The sequence below is a fragment of the Thamnophis elegans genome, chromosome 10 (assembly GCF_009769535.1).
Source record: "Thamnophis elegans isolate rThaEle1 chromosome 10, rThaEle1.pri, whole genome shotgun sequence".
NCBI classification, from domain to species: domain Eukaryota; kingdom Metazoa; phylum Chordata; class Lepidosauria; order Squamata; family Colubridae; genus Thamnophis; species Thamnophis elegans.
Window position 1 is genome coordinate 62,996,227 of NC_045550.1, and position 19,519 is coordinate 63,015,745.

Here is a 19,519-nt window from a genome sequence, read left to right on the forward strand (position 1 = left end):
TCTCTGTCCCCAGGCCTGACGGGCTAGCCAGTTCTTCAAGGCTGTGCGGAAGGCCTGGACGGTGGTGAGGGTACGAATCTCCACGGGGAGTTCGTTCCAAAGGGTCGGGGCTACTACTGAGTAGGCCCTCTTCCTTGTGGTTGCCAGCCGACACTGGCTGGCCGATGGAATACGGAGGAGGCCCAATCTGTGTGATCTAATTGGTCGCAGGGAGGTAATTGGCAGAAGGCGGTCTCTCAAGAAGCTACCTGTCCTCTCACAAAGTTACATTTTCAAGAAGCTGCAGGCACTTACATGGTGATTCTGTGCTCTTACAGAACAATTCTCGGCAGGAGTTGGATCCAAGACGTGACACACCGTCTCCAGGAGATTTAGCTCAAGGTGGTTGATCTTCCCATGGGGTCTCTGAAATGAAAAATTAGCACGAGAATGACTTTTCTCCCTGCACATTTCTGCCTCTGTTGCATCAGCTGACTCACAGAAATGTTTGAATTGACACACTAGTTAAAGACCTCGCCCCAGCGTGCTTCTCAGTTATCGACTGCTTTGAAGAAAATACACCCAACAGGAAATTTCAATGCTGCCTTAAGTTGAACACGGTTCCTTCGGAGGTTGCAAGGCAAGAATGGACAAGGCTGACATGTCCTGACCTGAACATCTGCTCTGCATGTGGCATGAGGTTTTCTTGTAGGCCTCAGCTGATTTCCCAGTTGTTGGTTTTGCCCAGGTCTGGGTGGAAGAAATGGCCTCTTTCTGACATTGCATGGTTCACATGAGTGCATATGGTCTATTCAACTGCCACCATTTTGGCTCCAAAAAATGCCATTGGGTAATCCTGATCTGTCTACCTACACATCAGTGGTGGGTTCCGGATCCCGTTCCAACCAGTACGGGCCCAGCATCATCTACATGGACACGCACAGCAGGCGTGCACATGCGTCTTACCATCCAGCGGCGCCTATGCGAGCCTACGCGATGCTCCAGCTGCTCGGCAGAGCGTCACGCAGGTGCTGTATGTGCCATGCGCAGAAGCGGAAGCGCTGATGACTTTAAAGACAGGTAAGGAGCGCGGGCGGGCAGGTGGCCCTCCAGAGCACCATACTGGAGCAGTATCTGGTGGTCCAGGCAGGCTCCGGTACACTCGTACCGGGTGGGGGTACAGCCTGCAATCCACCACTGCTACAAATACTTAGGACAAATGTTTGGGACAGGAGGTCTAATGAAGATCATATTGTTGGGAGGGAGCTAATATTTTGCCCAGTTGGAGAGTTCATTTACTCACTTAACCCAGTTGCAGAATTAACCATCTCCTGGATTTCTATCACACACTGAACCATTAACTAACCCAAGGGGCTGAGCTGATGCAACAACTCTAACTGGTGCTCACACCAAGCTCTGCATATAGGGATTCGAACCGCCGAACTGCTGACCTTTCTGATCGACAAACTCAGTGTCTTAGCCACTGAGCCACCACGTCCCTATAAAGAGGCCATAGATTGCCCAAATCTCAGAAGGAAGACTACAGCAATTGACTGGCACAACATTTCCCCCCCCCCCCAATCACCTAACGGTTATTGATTTAGTAACTAGGAAGCTTTTTCCTCCCATTGTACTTACCTGGGGCAGGGCATAAGCATCCTTGATTTGATTGACAACTTGTTTGTATCCGTGTTTAGAGTGCTCGTTGATGTAGCTCACGGCCACCCTTGCTAATTTTTCAACTTCTTCATCGTGGCAATCGAATTGCCACCCCTCAAGGTGTTGGCTAAGCGTGCATCCTATAATCTGACCCAGGAGCACGAGAGCTACCAGGGAATTCATGGTTGGGTTCAGAGATGATGTACAAGGCACCGACAGAAGGAAGGTAGGCTTCAGGGGATCCGATGTCAGGTGCCCCTTTATATGGAGTGTTTCTGTCCCCTGTCCGCCCCCCCCCACCCCATCTGCTACCTGCATTGGCTTACTTGGGAGGATGCAATATTTGCCAAAGGTCCTGCAAACAAGAGGAAAGGAAAAATAAATATGTGGGGACATCTAGTCAAAGTTTAATTCGATAAGGGGGAAAAACGCAGATTGTGCGGAAAGGGGGAAAGCTACTCCCCTAATCAATCAGCCATATTAATCCCAGGATATACCGCTGCAGAAAAGGGTATTTTAAGAGTACAAAACTATATAGCAAGGATGCAAAAAGTCAGTGTGAATTATAACATATGGAAGACTTCGTGTCAAACCTCAGCTCCCTTACTGACCTAACTAACAGGGATTAAGCGCCATCCATCTGATGTTGACTCCTAGCAACTGATTCGACCTTTTCTAAAATGATCTGTCCCCAGACTAGCTTTTAGGCCACCCAACATGGCAACCATTGCAATTGCAATCAACTCCATCCATCTTGGGCATCAACTCCATCCATCCTCCTCCTCTTTTCATCCCTTCCACCTTTCTCACCGTTACAGATCCATTTGTTTGTTTCCTTTGGCTATTCCTGCCAGTTGGACTCTTCTCCAACTCCCAACATTCAAAAGCATCAGTACTGTTTCTACCACGTGTAGTAGAGCATTGGAACATTGTAAAAATAACCCCAATTAATATATTAAAAGTAAAGAATTATAATAACCAAGTTAAGAGGTTGCATTGCAGATTCCGCAGAAGCAAGTGGAAGAGGCTTAGTGTCGCCATTGTGTGATGAGCTTGTGCTTACTCTGATCCCTTCTTTTTTAAAACAGAACTTTTTTATTTTTTCTTTAAAAAAAACAACCCAAATATGTCATCATTTGTCAATCATTAAGACATTGAAGTACAATTTTTTTGTTGTGTGTACCCCTCCCTCCCTCCACCCCCCCACCCCCCCTCCTCCTTCCCCCCCCCGACTTCCCAGAACCCGTACACGGTATAGATTTTTAACTAACACAGTCTAAAATCTATTGAGAAAAAAGAAATAAAGAAATTAATGACATTCTAGATTGACCTTAGCTTCTTCTTACTGAACTGACTTTTAACAGTTTAAATCATTTCTGATCTTAAGCATAGGCTAACTGGAATTTCTTAGTCCCGTATTTATTTTGTATATAGTCAATCCATTTTTTCCAGTCTCGTTTATATCTCTCATTTGAATGATCTTTGAGATATGCCGATATTTTAGCCATTTCAGCTAAGTTTGTTACTTTCAATGTCCATTCTTGGATTGTAGGCAAGTCTTCCTTCTTCCAATATTGCGCCACCAACAGTCTTGCTGCAGTTATCAGGTGCAGAATCAAATTGGTCTCTACCACTGTAAAGTCAGTACATATACCTAGTAAAAATAACTGAGGACTAAACTTTATCCTTCTTTTAAAAACATTTTGCATGACCCACCATATTTTTATCCAAAATGCCTTAACCTTTTGGCAGGTCCACCATATATGATAGTATGTAGCATCGAGAGAACCACACCTCCAACATTTAGGCTGTACATTCGGATACATAGAAGCCAACTTTTTAGGATCTAAATGCCATCTATAGAGCATCTTGTAAAAATTTTCTCTCAGATTTTGAGCTTGTGTAAATTTCACATTTCTTACCCAGATTCTTTCCCATGTATCCAACATTATTGGTTCCTCAATATTTTGAGCCCATTTTATCATACAATCTTTAACTAATTCTGTTTCCGAATCCATCTGTATTAATACATTATATATCCTCTTTATATGCATTAAAGAATTATAATAACCAAGTTAAGAGGTTGCATTGCAGATTCCGCAGAAGCAAGTGGAAGAGGCTTAGTGTTGCCATTGTGTGATGAGCTTGTGCTTACTCTGATCCCTTCTTTTTTATGGCAACACCTTAGATATTGGAAGGCTGCTATCATGTCTCCCCTAGTCCTTCTTTTCATTAAACTAGACATACCCAGTTCCTGCAACTGTTCTTCATATGTTTTAGCCTCCAGTCATCTATGTTGCTCTTCTCTGCACTCTTGTGAGCAACAAGAAGTCAAAAATTAGAGTAACAATGCAATTTTCACAATAGACTTGGGAGAATGATTTGTGTGACTATGGCTAAGCCTGCCATCCATCATCTTACAAGTTCCAATGAAACCCACTGAATTCCTGGTCTTCTGAATGGAGACATCAAGGTCATTAATAACTCTTATCCTCTTTTAGAGTCGTCCAACCATTAATGTGACAAAATTACAATAATGTGAACAGGCTGTATATCATTTCAGCAACAATTAGGTCAGGGGTTGGCAACCTTAAACACTCAAAAGAGCCACAAAGGTGCTAAACGGAAGCCTCCTGTTCAATTCTGGAGCCATCCGGATATCCGGTTCCCCCACCATAGAGTTTCCTCCTAGTGCGGTGTCCTTTTTCTTCTGCTGACTGGAAGTCTGGTTTCCCCACCATAGAGCTTCCTCCTAGTGTGTCATCCTTTTTCCTCTACCTGTCCTAACTGAATACTCTATCAATTGTGGAGCCGACTGGTGACAGGGAGCTGCAGCAGAGGGATGAAAGAGCCACATGCGGCTCCAGAGCCGCAGGTTTCTGACTCCTCTCCTAGGTGACCCTATTATGAAGCTAGAATTCCTCAATGGGGCCACAGCTATAGAATTGCAAGGCATATCCTGATACTGGGGATTAAACTGTGCTCTTTCAAGAAGGATCTGAAGAATAGCAAACAGGATCTGGTGGCCCTTTGGGGGAACACATTTGGGACTTCTTATTTCACTAAGAGACCCTAATTTTGATGAAATGTGGAGCAGTGGGGAGCATTTTATGTGACATCAAAAGGGAAGACTTTTCCACTACATGCGGACAAGGTCATCAAATATGTTCAAAGTCAAAATTTAAGGTGAATGAACAAGGCTTCAATCAACAGAACTGTCTGAAAAGTAGCCAAAGCTAACATTTCTTGATAAAATAGTTTACAAGTTCATGGAGAGCACTCTGTCCCAAAAATCAGAGTTTGTCCTTCTTCCTCTGCTGATTCCATAGATTTACACCACCCACTACTCTTTTCTGTCATAGGTAGACCTCGATTTACGGCTCCAATTGAGCCCGACATTTCCATTGTTAAGTGACATGATTGCTAAGTGGGTTTCACATCATTTCATGATCTTGCTTGCCACAGTTGTTAGTGAATCACTGCAGCTGTTAAGTCAGTAACATGGTGACTGACTTAACAGCTGGTGAATTTGGCTTCCCTGTTGACTTTGCTTGTCAGAAGGTCGCAAAAGGGGAGCAGGGCACTGCAACCGTCATAAAAATGAACCAGTTGCCAAGTATTCCAGTTTTGGTTATTGTTGCTAAATGCCAGATCTGTGATTCACAAAGCTCCCCTCGTCCGGGACCTGATATTGGACAAGGGGGCAGATCTGGCATGTATTACTGAAACCTGGTTGGGTCATGAGGGAGGAGTCCCCCTCTCTGAAATGTACCCTGAAGGGTTTCAGGTGCTCCACCAACCGCGACACCAGGGAAGGGGTGGAGGAGTGGCTGCCATCAGCCGAAGGTCACTGGTTCCTCATAGGATCCCTGCTCCGGACATTGTCGGATGTGAGTCTCTTCTGGTGAAGTTGGACCTTGGGGGTCAAACGGGCTTGTTGTTAACGTACCTACCTCCCAGCTGCGTTGCAACAGCCCTGCCTGCGCTCCTGGAGTCAGTAGCCGGACTGGCGGTTGAATTCCCCAAACTTATAGCATTGGGGGATTTCAACCTGCCATCTCTTGGCGAACGCTCTGATGGGGTGCAGGAGTTTATGGCTTCCATGACAACCATGGACTTGATCCAGGTAATTCTGGGCCCAACTCATACAGCGGGACACACGCTCGACCTCGCGTTTCTCTCAGGGCAGTGGAGACGTGATCTGAAATTAGAGGGCATTGCGATCTCACCCCTGTCATGGTCACATCACTTCCTACTGAGGCTGGACTTTCGGAAACCACTCCCCCACTGCAGGGAGGTGGAGCCGATTAAGTGGTTCCGCCCTAGGTGCCTGATAGACCCTATGGAATTTCAAACGGAGCTTGGGGATATACCCGGCTCCCTTGCCCGCAGCCTGACAGAGTCCTTGGTCACTGCTTGGAATATAGCAGCGGCTGGGGCTCTTGATCGGATTGTCCCTTTGTGACCTCTCCACGGCAGTGGATCCAGGAGGGCTCCTTGGTTTACCGAGGAACTCCGGGAGATGAAGCGCCAAAAGAGACGCCTAGAGCAACGCTGGAGGGCTAGTAACTCCGAAGCTGACCGAGCACTGCTAAGAGCCTATATTAGGACTTATCTCGTGGCAATACGGGCGGCAAAATGTGCACATTTTCCCGCTCTTATTGCGTCCGCAGAATCTCGCCCAGATGCCCTGTTTAGGATTACCCGCTCCCTTCTCAAGGGGAGGGATGTGGAGGAACCCTTGCAGGGAAGAGCTGAGGAATTTGTCCAGTTTCTGTTGGACAAAGTCGCCCAGATTCGGACGGACCTGGACTCCACTTGGGCAGTTCCTGCCGAGATGCCGGGGGTGGGGCTTGATCGGATTTCTTGGATTGAGTTTCAATCTGTTACTCCTGAGGAAGTGGACAAGGCCATGGGAGCGGTAAGTGCCTCCACCTGCCTATTGGACCCGTGCCCCTCCTGGCTGGTTTCCGCCAGCAAGGAGGTTACACGAGGCTGGTTCCAGAGAATTATTAACACCTCTCTGCGGGAGGGATCTTTCCCGCAGCCCCTAAAGGATGCGGTGGTGAGACCCCTCCTTAAGAAACCTTCTCTGGATCCAGCTATTCTTAATAACTATCATCCTGTCTCCAACCTACCCTTTGTTGGGAAGGTTGTTGAGAAGGTGGTGGCCTTTCAACTCCGACGGTCCTTGGACGAAGCTGATTATCTTGATCCCTTCCAGTCGGGTTTCAGGCCTGGTTACTCCACCGAAACTGCTTTGGTCGCGCTGACCGATGATCTCTGGGGGGCCAGGAATAGAGGACTTTCCTCTATCCTGGTGCTTCTTGACCTCTCAGCGGCCTTCGATACCATCGACCATGGTATCCTTCTGTGAAGACTGGGGGAGGTGGGAGGCACCGTTTTACGGTGGTTCTCCTCTTACTTCTCTGACAGGTCGCAGTTGGTGTTGGTTGGAGGACAGAGGTCGACCCCTAGGCCCCTCAAATATGGGGTGCTGCAGGGCTCGGTCCTGTCCCCCCTCCTATTCAACATCTACATGAAGCCGCTGGGTGAGATCATTCGCCGGCACGGGATCAAGTACCACCAATATGCGGACGATACTCAATTGTACCTGTCTGCCCCGTGCCAACTCAGCAAAGCAGTGGAAGTGATGTGCCAGTGCCTGGAGGCTGTTAGGGTCTGGATGGGAGTAAACAAGTTGGCACTCAATCCAGACAAGACCGAGTGGCTTTTGATGTTTCCTCCCAAGGATAGTCTGAATTTTCCATCTATTAGCCTGGGGGGTGAAAGCTTACACCCCTCAGAGAAGGCCCGCAACTTGGGTGTCCTCCTGGATCCGCATCTGACTTTAGAACATCATTTGTCGGCTGTGACCAGGGGGGCTTTTGCCCAGGTTCGCCTGGTGCACCAGTTGCGACCCTATCTGGACCGGGAGGCACTTCAAATGGTCACTCATGCCCTCGTCACTTCAAGGCTCAACTACTGCAACGCACTCTACATGGGGCTACCCTTGAAGAGTGTTCGGAGACTGCAGTTGGTCCAGAATGCAGCCGCACGAGCGATATCGGGTGTACCTCGATATCGCATGTTACACCTATCCTCCGCGAGCGGCACTGGCTCCCCAAGGTGGCGCAGTGGTTAAATGCAGCACTGCAGTCTACTGCTAGATCAGCAGTTCAGCGGTTCAAATCTCACCGGCTCAGGGTTGACTTAGCCTTCCATCCTTCCGAGGTGGGTAAAATGAGGACCCAGATTGTTGGGGGCAATATGCTGACTCTCTGTAAACCGCTTAGAGAGGGCTGAAAGCCCTATGAAGCGGTATATAAGTCTACTGCTATTAGTCTCCGGACGCGCTACAAAGTGCTGGTGATTACCTTTAAAGCCCTACATGGCACTGGACCTGGATATCTGAGAGACCGTCTCCTGCTACACACCTCCCAACGTCCAATAAGAACCCACAGGCTAGGCCTCCTCCGGGTGCCGTCGACCGGACATTGCCCACTGGCGACCACTCGGGGAAGAGCCTTCTCTGTAGCTGCTCCGGCTCTGTGGAATGAGCTACCAGCAGAGATCCGGACCCTTCCCACCCTCGTGGCCTTCCAAAAAGCCACCAAAACCTGGCTGTTCCGACAGGCCTGCGGTTCTGATTTTTGAATCAGGTTCAACCCCCAATTAAACCGAATGTATGTTTTTTGTTTTTTTAATTGTTCGTATTGTTTGTATTCTCCCCCTGTGTGTATTTCATTTCATTTCGTATTTGTAAGCCACCCGGATTCCCCAGGGATTGGGCGGCATATAAACCCTTTAAATTGTGAATTGTGAATTATGAATTGCAGTATCCTTCCCCTGGAGTGGGGAGGGAGTGGAGATTTTGCAGTATCCTTCCCCTGGAGTGGGGAGGGAATGGAGATATTACAATATCCTTCCCCTGGAGTGGGGAGGGAGTGGAGATTTTGCAGTATCCTTCCCCTGGAGTGGGGAGGGAATGGAGATTTTGCAGTATCCTTCCCCTGGAGTGGGGAGGGTATGGGGATTTTGCAGCATCCTTCCTGTGCTACGCCCACCAAGCCATGTCCACAGAAATGGTAGTAAAATTTTTTGAATCCCGACACTGCTTCAGGTGCTTTGGAGAACAGGTTGACCCACTGTCTCAGAGGTGCTGAACTATAATTCCCAGAAGTCTCACCCAGAGTGCCCAAAGCCTCTGGCCACAAACGTAAAACAAAACAAGGGGCAAAAATCATTTTGGAATTGAACATTTTATTTAGGAAGTACCCTGTGGCTTTTGCTGTCACTATATCGGACTTTGTTCAACATTGACCTTGTAAAATAATGTAGCATGGTGAAACATGTGGGGTTGGGGAATCTCATTAGGAATAGAAGGGATGAGCAGATATTGTTGTCAAATGTTATACATTTTCTCTTTAAAAGAAAAAAAAATAAGAATTTTGACTTTGGGGCTAATAAAACTTCTGTTCAACTTTCTTCTAGATCCTTGGCTGAACAGAGAGAGACTGGAAGATGTGAAGTTTGCAGTGAGAGTCTGCAGTTGTAAAAGCAGAAAGGCAGAAATACAATGCCTCTTTCTCACAACAACAACAACAACAACAACAACAACAACAACAACGGGAATCCCAACACCAAGCCTGTAATGTATCAGGGTAAAAACCCCTTTTTGGATGCAAGGTTTGAGTTCAGATTTGAAAACAGGGTTTTTGCATTAACTGGGCGGCTTCTTCAGCTCTCTGGCATGGCTGACCTACACCTTGAAGTGATGTACTTTTCCCGGACAAAGTTTTATAGGGTGGGTGTGATCGTGCGATGGCACTGTTGGCACTTCTCTTTTAGCCACATGAGGTGGGATTGCCGTCCCATGTTCGTGAGAATGAGTCTCATGTGAGGCACTTGTATGGTTGTGTGAATGGACGAGGTCCAGGACAGTATTGTTGTATCCTGGGGACACAATGCTTTTTCTAAAGTGATGCTCCACCAAATGGCTATGAGAATGTCCGTCCTGGAAAACAAAACACAACAACAACATGTAAACACGGATGAGTCTTCTTCGGCCATTGAACCAGGAGCCGCGGTGGCGCAGTGGTTAGAGTGCAGTACTGCAGGCTACTTCCGCTGCCTGCCGGCTGCCTGCAATTTGGCTGTTCAAATCTCACCAGGCTCAAGGTGGACCCAGCCTTCCATCCTCCCGAGTTGGGCAAAATGTGTACCCGAATTATTGGTGGCAAACACGATGACTCTGCAAACCGCACAGAGAAGGCTGCAAACCACTGTAAAGCAGTATATAAGTCTAAGTGCTATTTTATCCTGCTTTGACCTTTCCAACGCATTAACACGAAAGTGATCTAAGAAACCCCACTGAAAACTGAACATAGGAAAATCGGCGGCTCTTAATATTTCCAATAGAGGGAAGTCCTCATTTGTTTAGTGACTTTTCGAAAGTACACAGCCATGGCTGGGGAATTCTGGGAGTTGTAGTCTACATATCTTAAAGTTGACGAGGATGAGAAACTCTGGTGTGGAGGAAGAGGAGGGAGGATGAACAAAATTGCATTTAACATACATACCTTAACATCAAAGATGACACAGTCCGATTCATACTTTTCGTCTGTAGGCTTTCCAGTGGCAGCATGCGATCTAAACACAGTGGCTCTGCATAATCCAAAATGCTGCAGAGAAGGAAGAATTAAGATATTTCCACGTGAACCCCAAAAGCTACTAGTCAACTAAAGAATCTGGTCAGATCACAACCCAGTTCATTAGAGTACTCGGCATCGTATCCTTCTTCAGATGTTGATGGGAAGTTTGGGAATGCATTATTTCTGGACCAATTGCGAAGAAATTGATTTTGTGCAGAGGTTAAATTGTAGGATTTGGGCTGGTGAGAGCCAGATTCAAGTCTCTATTTCTCTATGGAATATTTGGCCTTGTATATTTATTTGGAATGTGGCTCTGGTTTGCTAGGAGAGAGAGGGGGGGAGAGGGAGGGAGAGAGGGGGAAGAAAGAAAGAGAAAGAAAGAAAGAAGGAAAAGAGAGAAAGAAGAGAGAGGGAGGAGAGAAAGAGAAAGAAATAGAGAGAAAAAAAGAAAAAAGAATAGGGAGAGAGAGAAAGAAAGAAAGAAAGGAGAGAGGGAAAAGAGAGAGGAAGAAGGAGAGAGAAAGAGACTGAAAGAAAGAAAAAGAGAAGAGAGACAAATAGAAAGAAAGAAAGAAAGAAAGAAAAAGGGAGAAAGAGGAAAGAAAAGAGAGAGAGAGAAAGAAAGGATAGAGAAAAGAGAGAGAGGGGGAGAGAGGGGGAGGAAGAGTGGGAGAGAGAGAGTGGGAGAGAAAGGGAGGGAGGGAGAGAGAGGGAGCGGGGAGGGAGGGAGAGGAAGAGATGGCAATTGCTCAGATAGGATTGGCGTTGACCCTCGCACTTACCGCTTCTCCTAATGCTTTGGGATCACAGTGATAGTTGTCATCGTGAGCTTCCTGATGAGTGCAGTTGGTCTCCACAATAGCAAACTCCACATAGTAACCTTCAGGGTCGAACTGAAATCAAAGCAAGAGACATTTCAGCTGGGTTGTGGGCAAAGTTGAAGGGCTGGGAGAATGAAGTTTTAGTCCTGTCTGCTGCATCTCCCCACCATCATCCATGGTCACCTGTTCCTCCTGAAATTTTCCACCTTCCTTTGGCAGAGAGGGAGAGGGGGGTGATTCGTGATCCCCAGACTCCCTGAGAAATAAGTATTTCTTGGCTTTTATGTGGCTGCTTCATTTCTTCTGTTTTAGAATATTTACAACAGAATAGAGCTGGAAGGGACCTTGGAGGTCTTCTAGTCCAGCCCCCTGCTCAAGCAGGAGAACCTATGCCATTTCAGACAAGTGGCTGTCCAGTCTCTTCCTAAAACCTCCAGTGATGAGGCACCCACAACTTCTGGAGGCAACTTCTGTTCCACTGGTTAATTGTCCTCAATGTTACGACGTTTCTCCTTAATTCCAGGTTGCTTCTCTCCTGGATTAGTTTCCATCCATTGTTTCTTTTCCTTCCCTCTGGTGCTTCGGAGAATCATTTGACCCCCTCCTCTTTGTGGCAGCCCCTCAAATACTGGGATACTGCTATCAGGTCACCCCTAATTCTTCTTTCCTTTACTAGCCAAACCCAAAACCTGCAGCTGTCCTTCATGTGGCATTTTACTTAGTGGCTGTTTCTAAGTTTCCCTTGGCTGGGTATTGGCCATAATTATATTTTATAAATAAAATGTCAGTGAATCCTTGTTCACTGGATTCAGAGGCTTGGGACATAAATTTAAAAGAGCCGGCTACAGCCACTGGCTCTTGAAAAGTTATCTATCCCTTTTTTTTCTTCTTCTTAGCAGCTGCTTCTTTGTGGAGTCTTGGTACCCTCTGAACTCGGCTGTTTTCTTGCAGACATTTTATTACCCAAACTAAATAACATCATTTGTCAGGGGTGGGATTGAAAAATGTTAGCAACCACTTCTCTGCCCCATTGCTGGGTGGGTGTGGCCATGGTGGGTGGGGCCTATTCAGCCTCCTGCACCATGGGGAGGGGAGTTTTCACCTCAAGCCTCCAGGAGGCTGAAAATGGCCTCCTCTGGGCCTCCAGAGCTGGGGAGGCCAAAAACCAGCCCATTTCAGGACTTCTGGAACTCCCAGAAGGACCATTTTTCACCTCCTAGAACCTCTGGATGAGCCCTGCACTTAATTGGCATAGTGAATGGACCATGTGGAGACTTCTGGAAAGCGAGGGGAGGCATGGGCGTGGCCAGCCATTCCTTGCAACTATCCGTTCAGCGAACTAGATGTAAAATTAACAACCGGTCCACCCAACCGGTCAGAACCGGCTGAATCCTACCCATGTCATTGGTGTTAGTCTATGATCAGTTTAGCACTGATGATGTTACCTAGTTTGGTTAATGAAACATCTGCAAGAAAACAACCAAGATCAGAGAACACCCAGGACCCCTCATTTCAATCCTGAGCTACAAATATTCTCCTTTCTTGATATCTGGTTCTTTTCCTAGATTTTTGCAGATCTCTCCCATTCCCCCCCATCTCCTCCTGTTTTCTCCTAGTTATATGAAGTATCAAAGCATTAAACTGGAAGAGTTAATCGGAATTCCTTTTTAAGATTTGCATACTAACCTTCTGCTGCCCTCTTGAAATCTCAAGGACTTCGTAAGCATGGTGGGGCAGTTTGTCATTGTGTTTATGGAGCACATAGTTAGCAGAATCTACCACATGAGGGTCACTCAGAGACAAAAGAATTGGACATTTTGGACAATGTTGCCGCACGTCTTCCACAGAATCTGAAAAGACAAAAAAAATTGTCAAGAAGGTCATTTACAGATACAGATTAACAGAACAGGAAGGGACTTTTTAGGTCATTTAGTCCAACCCCCTGTCCAAGCAGGAGACCCTGCACCATTTCTGACAAATGGCAGTCCAGTCTCTTCTTAAAAATTCCTAAGGTGCTGCTGAGTTTTAAAGAAAGACTGGGTTAGTAACTCCACCATCATAAAAAGTTAATAAAACAGGACAGGAAATGACAAGGTGTCACTGGTTAGCTCGGCTCTTATAGTTCAGGGGTTGGCAACCTGCGGCTCTGGAGCCGCATGTGTCTCTTTCATCCCCCTACTGTGGCTCCCAGCACCAGTTGGCTATAGAATCAATAGGGCTTTTGGTTAGGATAGGTAGAGGAAAAAGAACGCTGCGCTAAGAGGAGACTCCATGGTGGGGGAACAGGACTTCCGGTCAGCTCCAGAATTGAATGGGGGTTTCTGGTTAGGACTTTTGTGGCTCTTTGAGAGTTTAAGGTTGCCGACCCCTGTCTTAGTTTCTTGAACCCAGCCCATCTAAGAATCCAAGAGGGACGAGGACAAATTACCTGGCTCTGAGTGGCATTTTGCAGCAACCACTTTGTCGACGCCCTCATCACTGAGCAGCTTGACATCACAGTCTGCTTCAACAGCCTGGAGATACAAAGGCATCAAATTAAACATGTTAAACTTTAACTTAACATGATTTAACTAACCATTTTGGGTTAGTGCTTTTAAAACTGGTGCCTTCTGGGGGATTTATAGCATTAGTAGGTTTTATTATGGTCCATTACAGCATATTTCATGTTCTTAACAGAGAGATTATTAAAATAAGCACAGTGCACCAGTAACTTGGGTAGACTAATTTGTGAGGCAGTATCATTACGGTAGCTAGTGCACTGTGGTAGAATGCAGTCTGGATTCCCAGGTGGAAGGGGTTAGGGTTAGGGGTTAGGGTTAAAGAAAACGAGGTGGTGTCTTAGCAGGTGCGAAGGATGGTAAGCAAAGCATTTTAAACTATACCTTATAACCTTTCAAATGGAATAATAATAATAATACTATAAGAATGGCAAAGAAAAAGAATAATTATGTGAATGTATATCTATAACTGTATGAAAGAGAATAAATGACAGTAAAAAATATAAAACATTATATAGGTAAATAATATTTGGTCATAAGTAGCTAAGTTTAAATAAATAAAGAAATATACATAAAAATAGATAACGAATAAGGAGATTATGAATGGAAGATGGAAATGTATAGTAGGGAAAACACTAACTGCAAAGAAACCGATTCGGAACTGCAGTATGATATACGATGGAACTTATTGTTCCTATGTTGTTTTTAAGTTATGTGTTTGTTTTTGTTGATGTGCTTATGTGTTTAAAATAAAAAAAAATTATCACATTACGGTAGCTAGTGCACTGTGGTGAATGCAGTCTGGATTCCCAGGTGGGAGGGGCTAGGGTTAGGGGTTGCATTCCAGAGAAGCAAGAGACAGTTTAGATAGTTTGGTTGGGAAGAAGAAGGTCAAGGCAGCTCCTCCCTAGAAGTTCTCAGAATACTGTATACGTTTAATGATGCAAGTAGTTTGCTTTATGGTGGCATGATTTCTGTCTGTACTAGGTAAGGAACAATAAAGGAAAATTGCTTTGCCCTAACTTAGCGGGTCTCTCTTGGTTTTGATTGTGACCTGCATACTTGCTTCAAAACTATCTTATCGGTGTCTTTGGTGCAGGTGGTGTAATATGAGAACTTCTACTTGGGCAGTTCCATGTTGATGAAATTTGGACACTAACCTCTAAACCTGGGGGATCTAATCTTGGACATAGCTTGCTGGGGAATTCCGGGAGTTGAAATCCACAGGCCTTAAAAGTGGTTGTGGTTGGATACCTCCTGCTCTAAGCAGAGGAGCAACAAGGTACTTTTCATGGCATCTGGCATGGGAACAATTCAACTTTGGACATCACGGGGTGAACTTGAAAGAAGAATTGACTTCTCAATTCCTGACTAATTCGTTGCTCAGAGTTGAAATAAAATCTGGCTATGTAATGTAGGAAGTTAGCACCCACCCCTCTCCTGGAAAAAAATGAATCATTGTAGGAAATATTAAAAGGGCAGAATATTTCCCCCTAAAAGGGAGGCAGAAGCTCAGCCTCCCCACCTTTGTCAGTGGGCCATTGGTTATGTTCTACATAACCAAGATCTACCTCCTTCAGGCAGAGCCATAATAGGAATCCCAAAGCCCTTTCATTACATCATCACCCAGCAACAGCTCAACCAAGCTTGGGACTCAAAGGACAGACAGCCTACAAAGTTAGCTAAGGCCCCACGCCCCCTGGGAGTCTGACTACCAATCAGAATACATTTCTTACACAGGAACAGGAAGCTCCAAGGCGGGGCCCAAGAGAGGGTATAAAACTAGGGCACTCTTGACATCTCTTCCCTTTTTTTTCCTTCAAGATCTTAGAAATGTGAAATTTACACAAGCTCAAAATCTGAGAGAAAATTTTTATAAGATGTTCTATAGATGGCACTTAGATCCTAAAAAGCTGGCTTCTATGTATCCAAACTTACAGCCTAAATGTTGGAGATGTGGTTCTCTCGATGCTACATATTTTCATATATGGTGGACCTGTCAAAAGGTTAAGGCATTTTGGATAAAAATATGGTGGATTATTAAAATATTTTAAAATATTTTTAAAAGAAGGATAAAGTTTACTCCTCAGCTATTCTTTCTAGGTATATGTACTGACTTTACAGTGGTAGAGACTAACTTGATTTTGCATCTAATAACGGCAGCAAGACTGTTGGTGGTGCAATACTGGAAGAAGGAAGATTTGCCTACAACTCAAGAATGGACATTGAAAGTTACAAACTTAGCTGAGATGGCAAAAATATCGGCATATCTTAAAGATCACTCAAATGAGAGATATAAACGAGACTGGAAAAATGGATTGACTATATACAAAATAAATATGGGACCAAGAAATTCCAGTTAGCCTATGCTTAAGATCAGAAATGATTTAAATTGTTTAAAGTTGGTTCAGCAAGAAGAAGCTAAGGTCAATGTAGAATGTCATTAATTTCTTTATTTCTTTTTTTTTCTCAATAGATTTTAGATTGTGTTTGTTAGAAATCCATACCGTGTACGGGTTCTGGGAAGTCGGGGGGGGGGAAGGTGGAGGGGGGTTGGGGGAGAGGGTGGAGGGGGGGAGGGGTATATATTAGGCTAGACAAGAATTTGGTGGTAAACTAGAATTATTTTGATATACAAGAAATTGTAGTTCGATGTTTTACTGATTGAGGAATGATGAAATGTTTGCCTTAAAAGAAATAAAACTTTTGAAACAAGATCTTCAAGTCATGTTACCCCCTTTCCCCAGGACCTCAAAGCGTGTGGTCCTGTCCACCATTAAAACCATCTTCCCAAACAGCCTCCATGTTTCCAGCGTCTTTCTCCCCACTTGGAACTGAACCCAGAAGGACATTTCTTCCAACAGTAATGTGCACTCAAAACGAATGTGTGTGGAATATGTTAGTGACAGCTGAGTTTTCCTTAATCCATTGTTGACCAGTGTGTATACGTGTTCAGAAACTCAATTTACTCTTGGTGGAGTGGTAAGAAGCCACCTGTCCTCTCACAAAGCCTTACATTTTCAAGAAGCTTCAGGCACTTACATGGTATTGCTGTGCTCTTACAGAACAATTCTCGATGGGAGTTGGATCCAAGACGTGACACACCGTCTCCAGGAGATCTAGCTCAAGGAAGATGACCTTCCCATGGGGTCTCTGAAATGAAAAATTAGCACGAGAATGACTTTTCTCCCTGCACATTTCTGCCTCTGTTGCATCAGCTGACTCACAGAAATGTTTGAATTGACACACTAGTTAAAGACCTCGCCCCGGCGTGCTTCTCAGTTATCGACTGCTTTGAAGAAAAGGAAATGTCAATGCTGCCTTAAGTTGAACATGGTTCCTTCAGAGGTTGCAAGGCAGGAATGGACAAGGCTGACATGTCCTGACCTGAACATCTGCTCTGCATGTGGCATGAGGTTTTCTTGTAGGCCTCAGCTAATTTCCCAGTTGTTGGTTTTTCCCAGGTCTGGGTGGAAGAAATGGCCTCTTTCTGACATTGCATAGTTCCCATGAGTGCATATGGTCTATTCAACCACCACCAGTTTGGCTCCAAAAAATGCCATTGGGTAATCCTGATCTGTCTACCTACACATCAGTGGTGGGATCCGGATCCCGTTCCAACCAGTACAGGCCCAGCATCATCTACATGGACACACACAGCATGCACGGACATGCGTCTTACCATCCAGGGGCGCCTATGCGAGCCTACGCGATTCTCCAGCTGCTCGGCAGAGCGTCACGCAGGTGCTGTATGCGCCATGCGCAGAAGCGGAAGCGCTGATGACTTTAAAGACAGGTAAGGAGCGCGGGCGGGCAGGTGGCCCTCCAGAGCACCATACTGGAGCAGTATCTGGTGCTCCAGATAGGCTCCGGTACACTCGTACCGGGTGGGGGTACAGCCTACAACCCACCACTGCTACAAAAACTTAGGACAACTGTTTGGGACAGGAGGTCTAATGAAGATCATATTGTTGGGAGGGAGCTAACATTTTGCCCAGTTGGAGAGTTCATTTACTCACTTAACCCAGTTGCAGAATTAACCATCTCCTGGATTTCTATCACACACTGAACCATTAACTAACCCAAGGGGCTGAGCTGATGCAACAACTCTAACTGGTGCTCACACCAAGCTCTGCATATATGAGCCATGATGGCACAGTGGTTAGAGTGCAGTACTGCAGGCTATTTCTGCTGATCACCGGCTGCCAGCAGTTTGGCAGATCGAATCTCACCAGGCTCGAGGTTGACTCAGACTTCCATCCTTCCGAGGTGGGTAAAATGAGGACCCAGATTGTTGGGGGCAAATAGGCTGACTCTGTAAACCGCTTAGAGAGAGCTGTAGAACACTTTGAAGTGGTATATAAGTCTGTTATTGCTGCCCAAAAGCAATCACAAAAACATGCTTTGTGCTAGTTAAACATGTTGTGTGTATGGTGCAGATCACAAGGTGACCACCCTCCCTTTCTAAGGATCCGATAGCTAAAGAAGCAGCAGTCTTCTATCGCTGAGATGAGGTGGGAGCATTGCATGTCACTATCAACAAAATGATGGACACCTGTTGTCCACACCCATCTAGCAATTCAATTGAAATGGAAGCTATGAGATTACAGAACATTGACTAGAAAGGGGCCATAAAGGTAAAGGTTTCCTTCACACATATGTGGCGGTGCTCATCTATGGGGCGGTGCTCATCTATGGGGCGGTGCTCATCTCTGTTTCAAAGCTGAAGAGCCAGCACTTATCCGAAGACGTCTCCATGTGGCCGGCATGACTAAACACCAAAGGCGCATGGAACGCTGTTACTTTCCCATCAAAGGTAATCCCTATTTTTCTACTTGCATTTTTACATGCTTTCAAACTGCTAGGTTGGCAGAAGCTGGGACAAAGAACAGGAGCTCACTCCCTTACGCGGTGCTAGGGATTCGAACCGCCGACCTTTCTGATCGACAAGCTCAGTGTCTTAGCCACTGAGCCACCACGTCCCTATAAAGAGGCCATAGATTGCCCAAATCTCAGCAGGAAGACTACAGCAATTGACTTGCACAACATCAACCCCCCCCCCCAAAAAAATCACCTAACGGTTATTGATTTAGTAAAGGAAACTAGGAAGTTTTTTCCTCCCATTGTACTTACCCGGGGCAGGACATGAACATCCTTGATTATATTGAGAGCATGTTTGTATCCGTGTATACTGTGTTCGTTGATGTAGCTCACGGCCACACTTGCAAATCTTTCAGCTTCTTCGCCGTTGCAATCGAATTGCGGCCCAAAGTGATGGCTAAGCGTGCATCCTATAATCTGACCCAGGAGCACGAGAGCTACCAGGGAATTCATGGTTGGGTTCAGAGATGATGTACAAGGCACCGACAGAAGGAAGGTAGGCTTCAGGGGATCCGATGTCAGGTGCCCCTTTATATGGAGTGTTTCTGTCCCCTGTCCTCCCCCCTCCCACTTGCCACCTGCATTGGCTTACTTGGGAGGATGCAATATTTGCCAAAGGTCCTGCAAACAAGAGGAAAGGAAAAATAAATATGTGGGGACATCTAGTCAAAGTTTGATTAGATAAGGGGGAAAAGCGCAGATTGTGCGGAAAGGGGGAAAGCTACTCCCCTAGTCAATCAGCCATATTAATCCCAGGATATACCGCTGCAGAAAAGGGTATTTTAAGAGTACAAAACTATATAGCAAGGACGCACAAAGTCAGTGTGAATTATAACATATGGAAGACTTTGTGTCAAACCTCAGCTCCCTTACTGACCTAACTAACAGGGATTAAGTGCCATCCATCTGATGTTGACTCCTAGCAACTGATTCGACCTTTTCTAAAATGATCTGTCCCCAGACTAGCTTTTAGGCCACCCAACATGGCAACCATTGTAATTGCAATCAACTCGATCCATCTTGGGCA

The 19,519-nt window shown here is 45.7% G+C and overlaps 3 protein-coding genes across 6 annotated transcripts in view; 1 reads left to right on the top strand and 2 right to left on the bottom strand.

Annotated features, from left to right (window-relative positions):
* LOC116514248 (antihemorrhagic factor cHLP-B-like) overlaps positions 1-1,898 on the bottom strand; it is a 29,946-nt gene extending 28,048 nt beyond the window's left edge. For 2 of the 4 annotated variants that reach the window (XM_032225744.1, XM_032225745.1), the window contains exons 1-2: positions 1,618-1,897; positions 295-405 (exon numbers count right to left, since the gene is read on the bottom strand). In XM_032225744.1, the coding sequence (XP_032081635.1) occupies positions 295-405; positions 1,618-1,821 (315 nt within the window). In that variant the 5' untranslated portion in view covers positions 1,822-1,897. Of the gene's footprint in view, positions 1-294; positions 406-1,617 lie in introns of all 4 variants that reach the window. The other 2 variants (XM_032225743.1, XM_032225746.1) reach the window with 2 other exon arrangements.
* Positions 1,899-9,056: 7,158 nt separating this feature from the next.
* LOC116514249 (antihemorrhagic factor cHLP-B-like) lies at positions 9,057-19,008 on the bottom strand. Its single transcript, XM_032225748.1, has 7 exons — positions 18,745-19,008; positions 16,654-16,764; positions 13,542-13,626; positions 12,800-12,963; positions 11,075-11,185; positions 10,221-10,322; positions 9,057-9,655 (listed from the first exon to the last, which is right to left on the bottom strand). Exons 1-7 carry the CDS (start codon positions 18,943-18,945, stop codon positions 9,401-9,403), a joined length of 1,029 nt encoding a protein of 342 aa, XP_032081639.1. The 5' UTR covers positions 18,946-19,008; the 3' UTR covers positions 9,057-9,400.
* The window catches only part of SENP5 (SUMO specific peptidase 5), a 100,594-nt gene continuing 99,475 nt past the window's right edge, over positions 18,401-19,519 (top strand). Inside the window, exon 1 of the mRNA XM_032225741.1 lies at positions 18,401-18,427. The gene's annotated coding sequence lies outside the window, so the exon portion shown is untranslated. The remainder of the gene's footprint in view (positions 18,428-19,519) is intronic.

Excerpts from the sequence above, each read along its gene's own strand:
- LOC116514249 (XM_032225748.1), bottom strand. The coding sequence starts at position 18,945 with ATGAATTCCCTGGTAGCTCTCGTGCTCCTGGGTCAGATTATAGGATGC. Across the intron at positions 16,765-18,744 it reads ATGTTCATGTCCTGCCCCGG|AGACCCCATGGGAAGGTCAT; the intron begins GTAAGTACAATG and ends TTTTCATTTCAG. Across the intron at positions 11,186-12,799 it reads TTTCAAGAGGGCAGCAGAAG|TTCGACCCTGAAGGTTACTA; the intron begins GTTAGTATGCAA and ends CTTTGATTTCAG.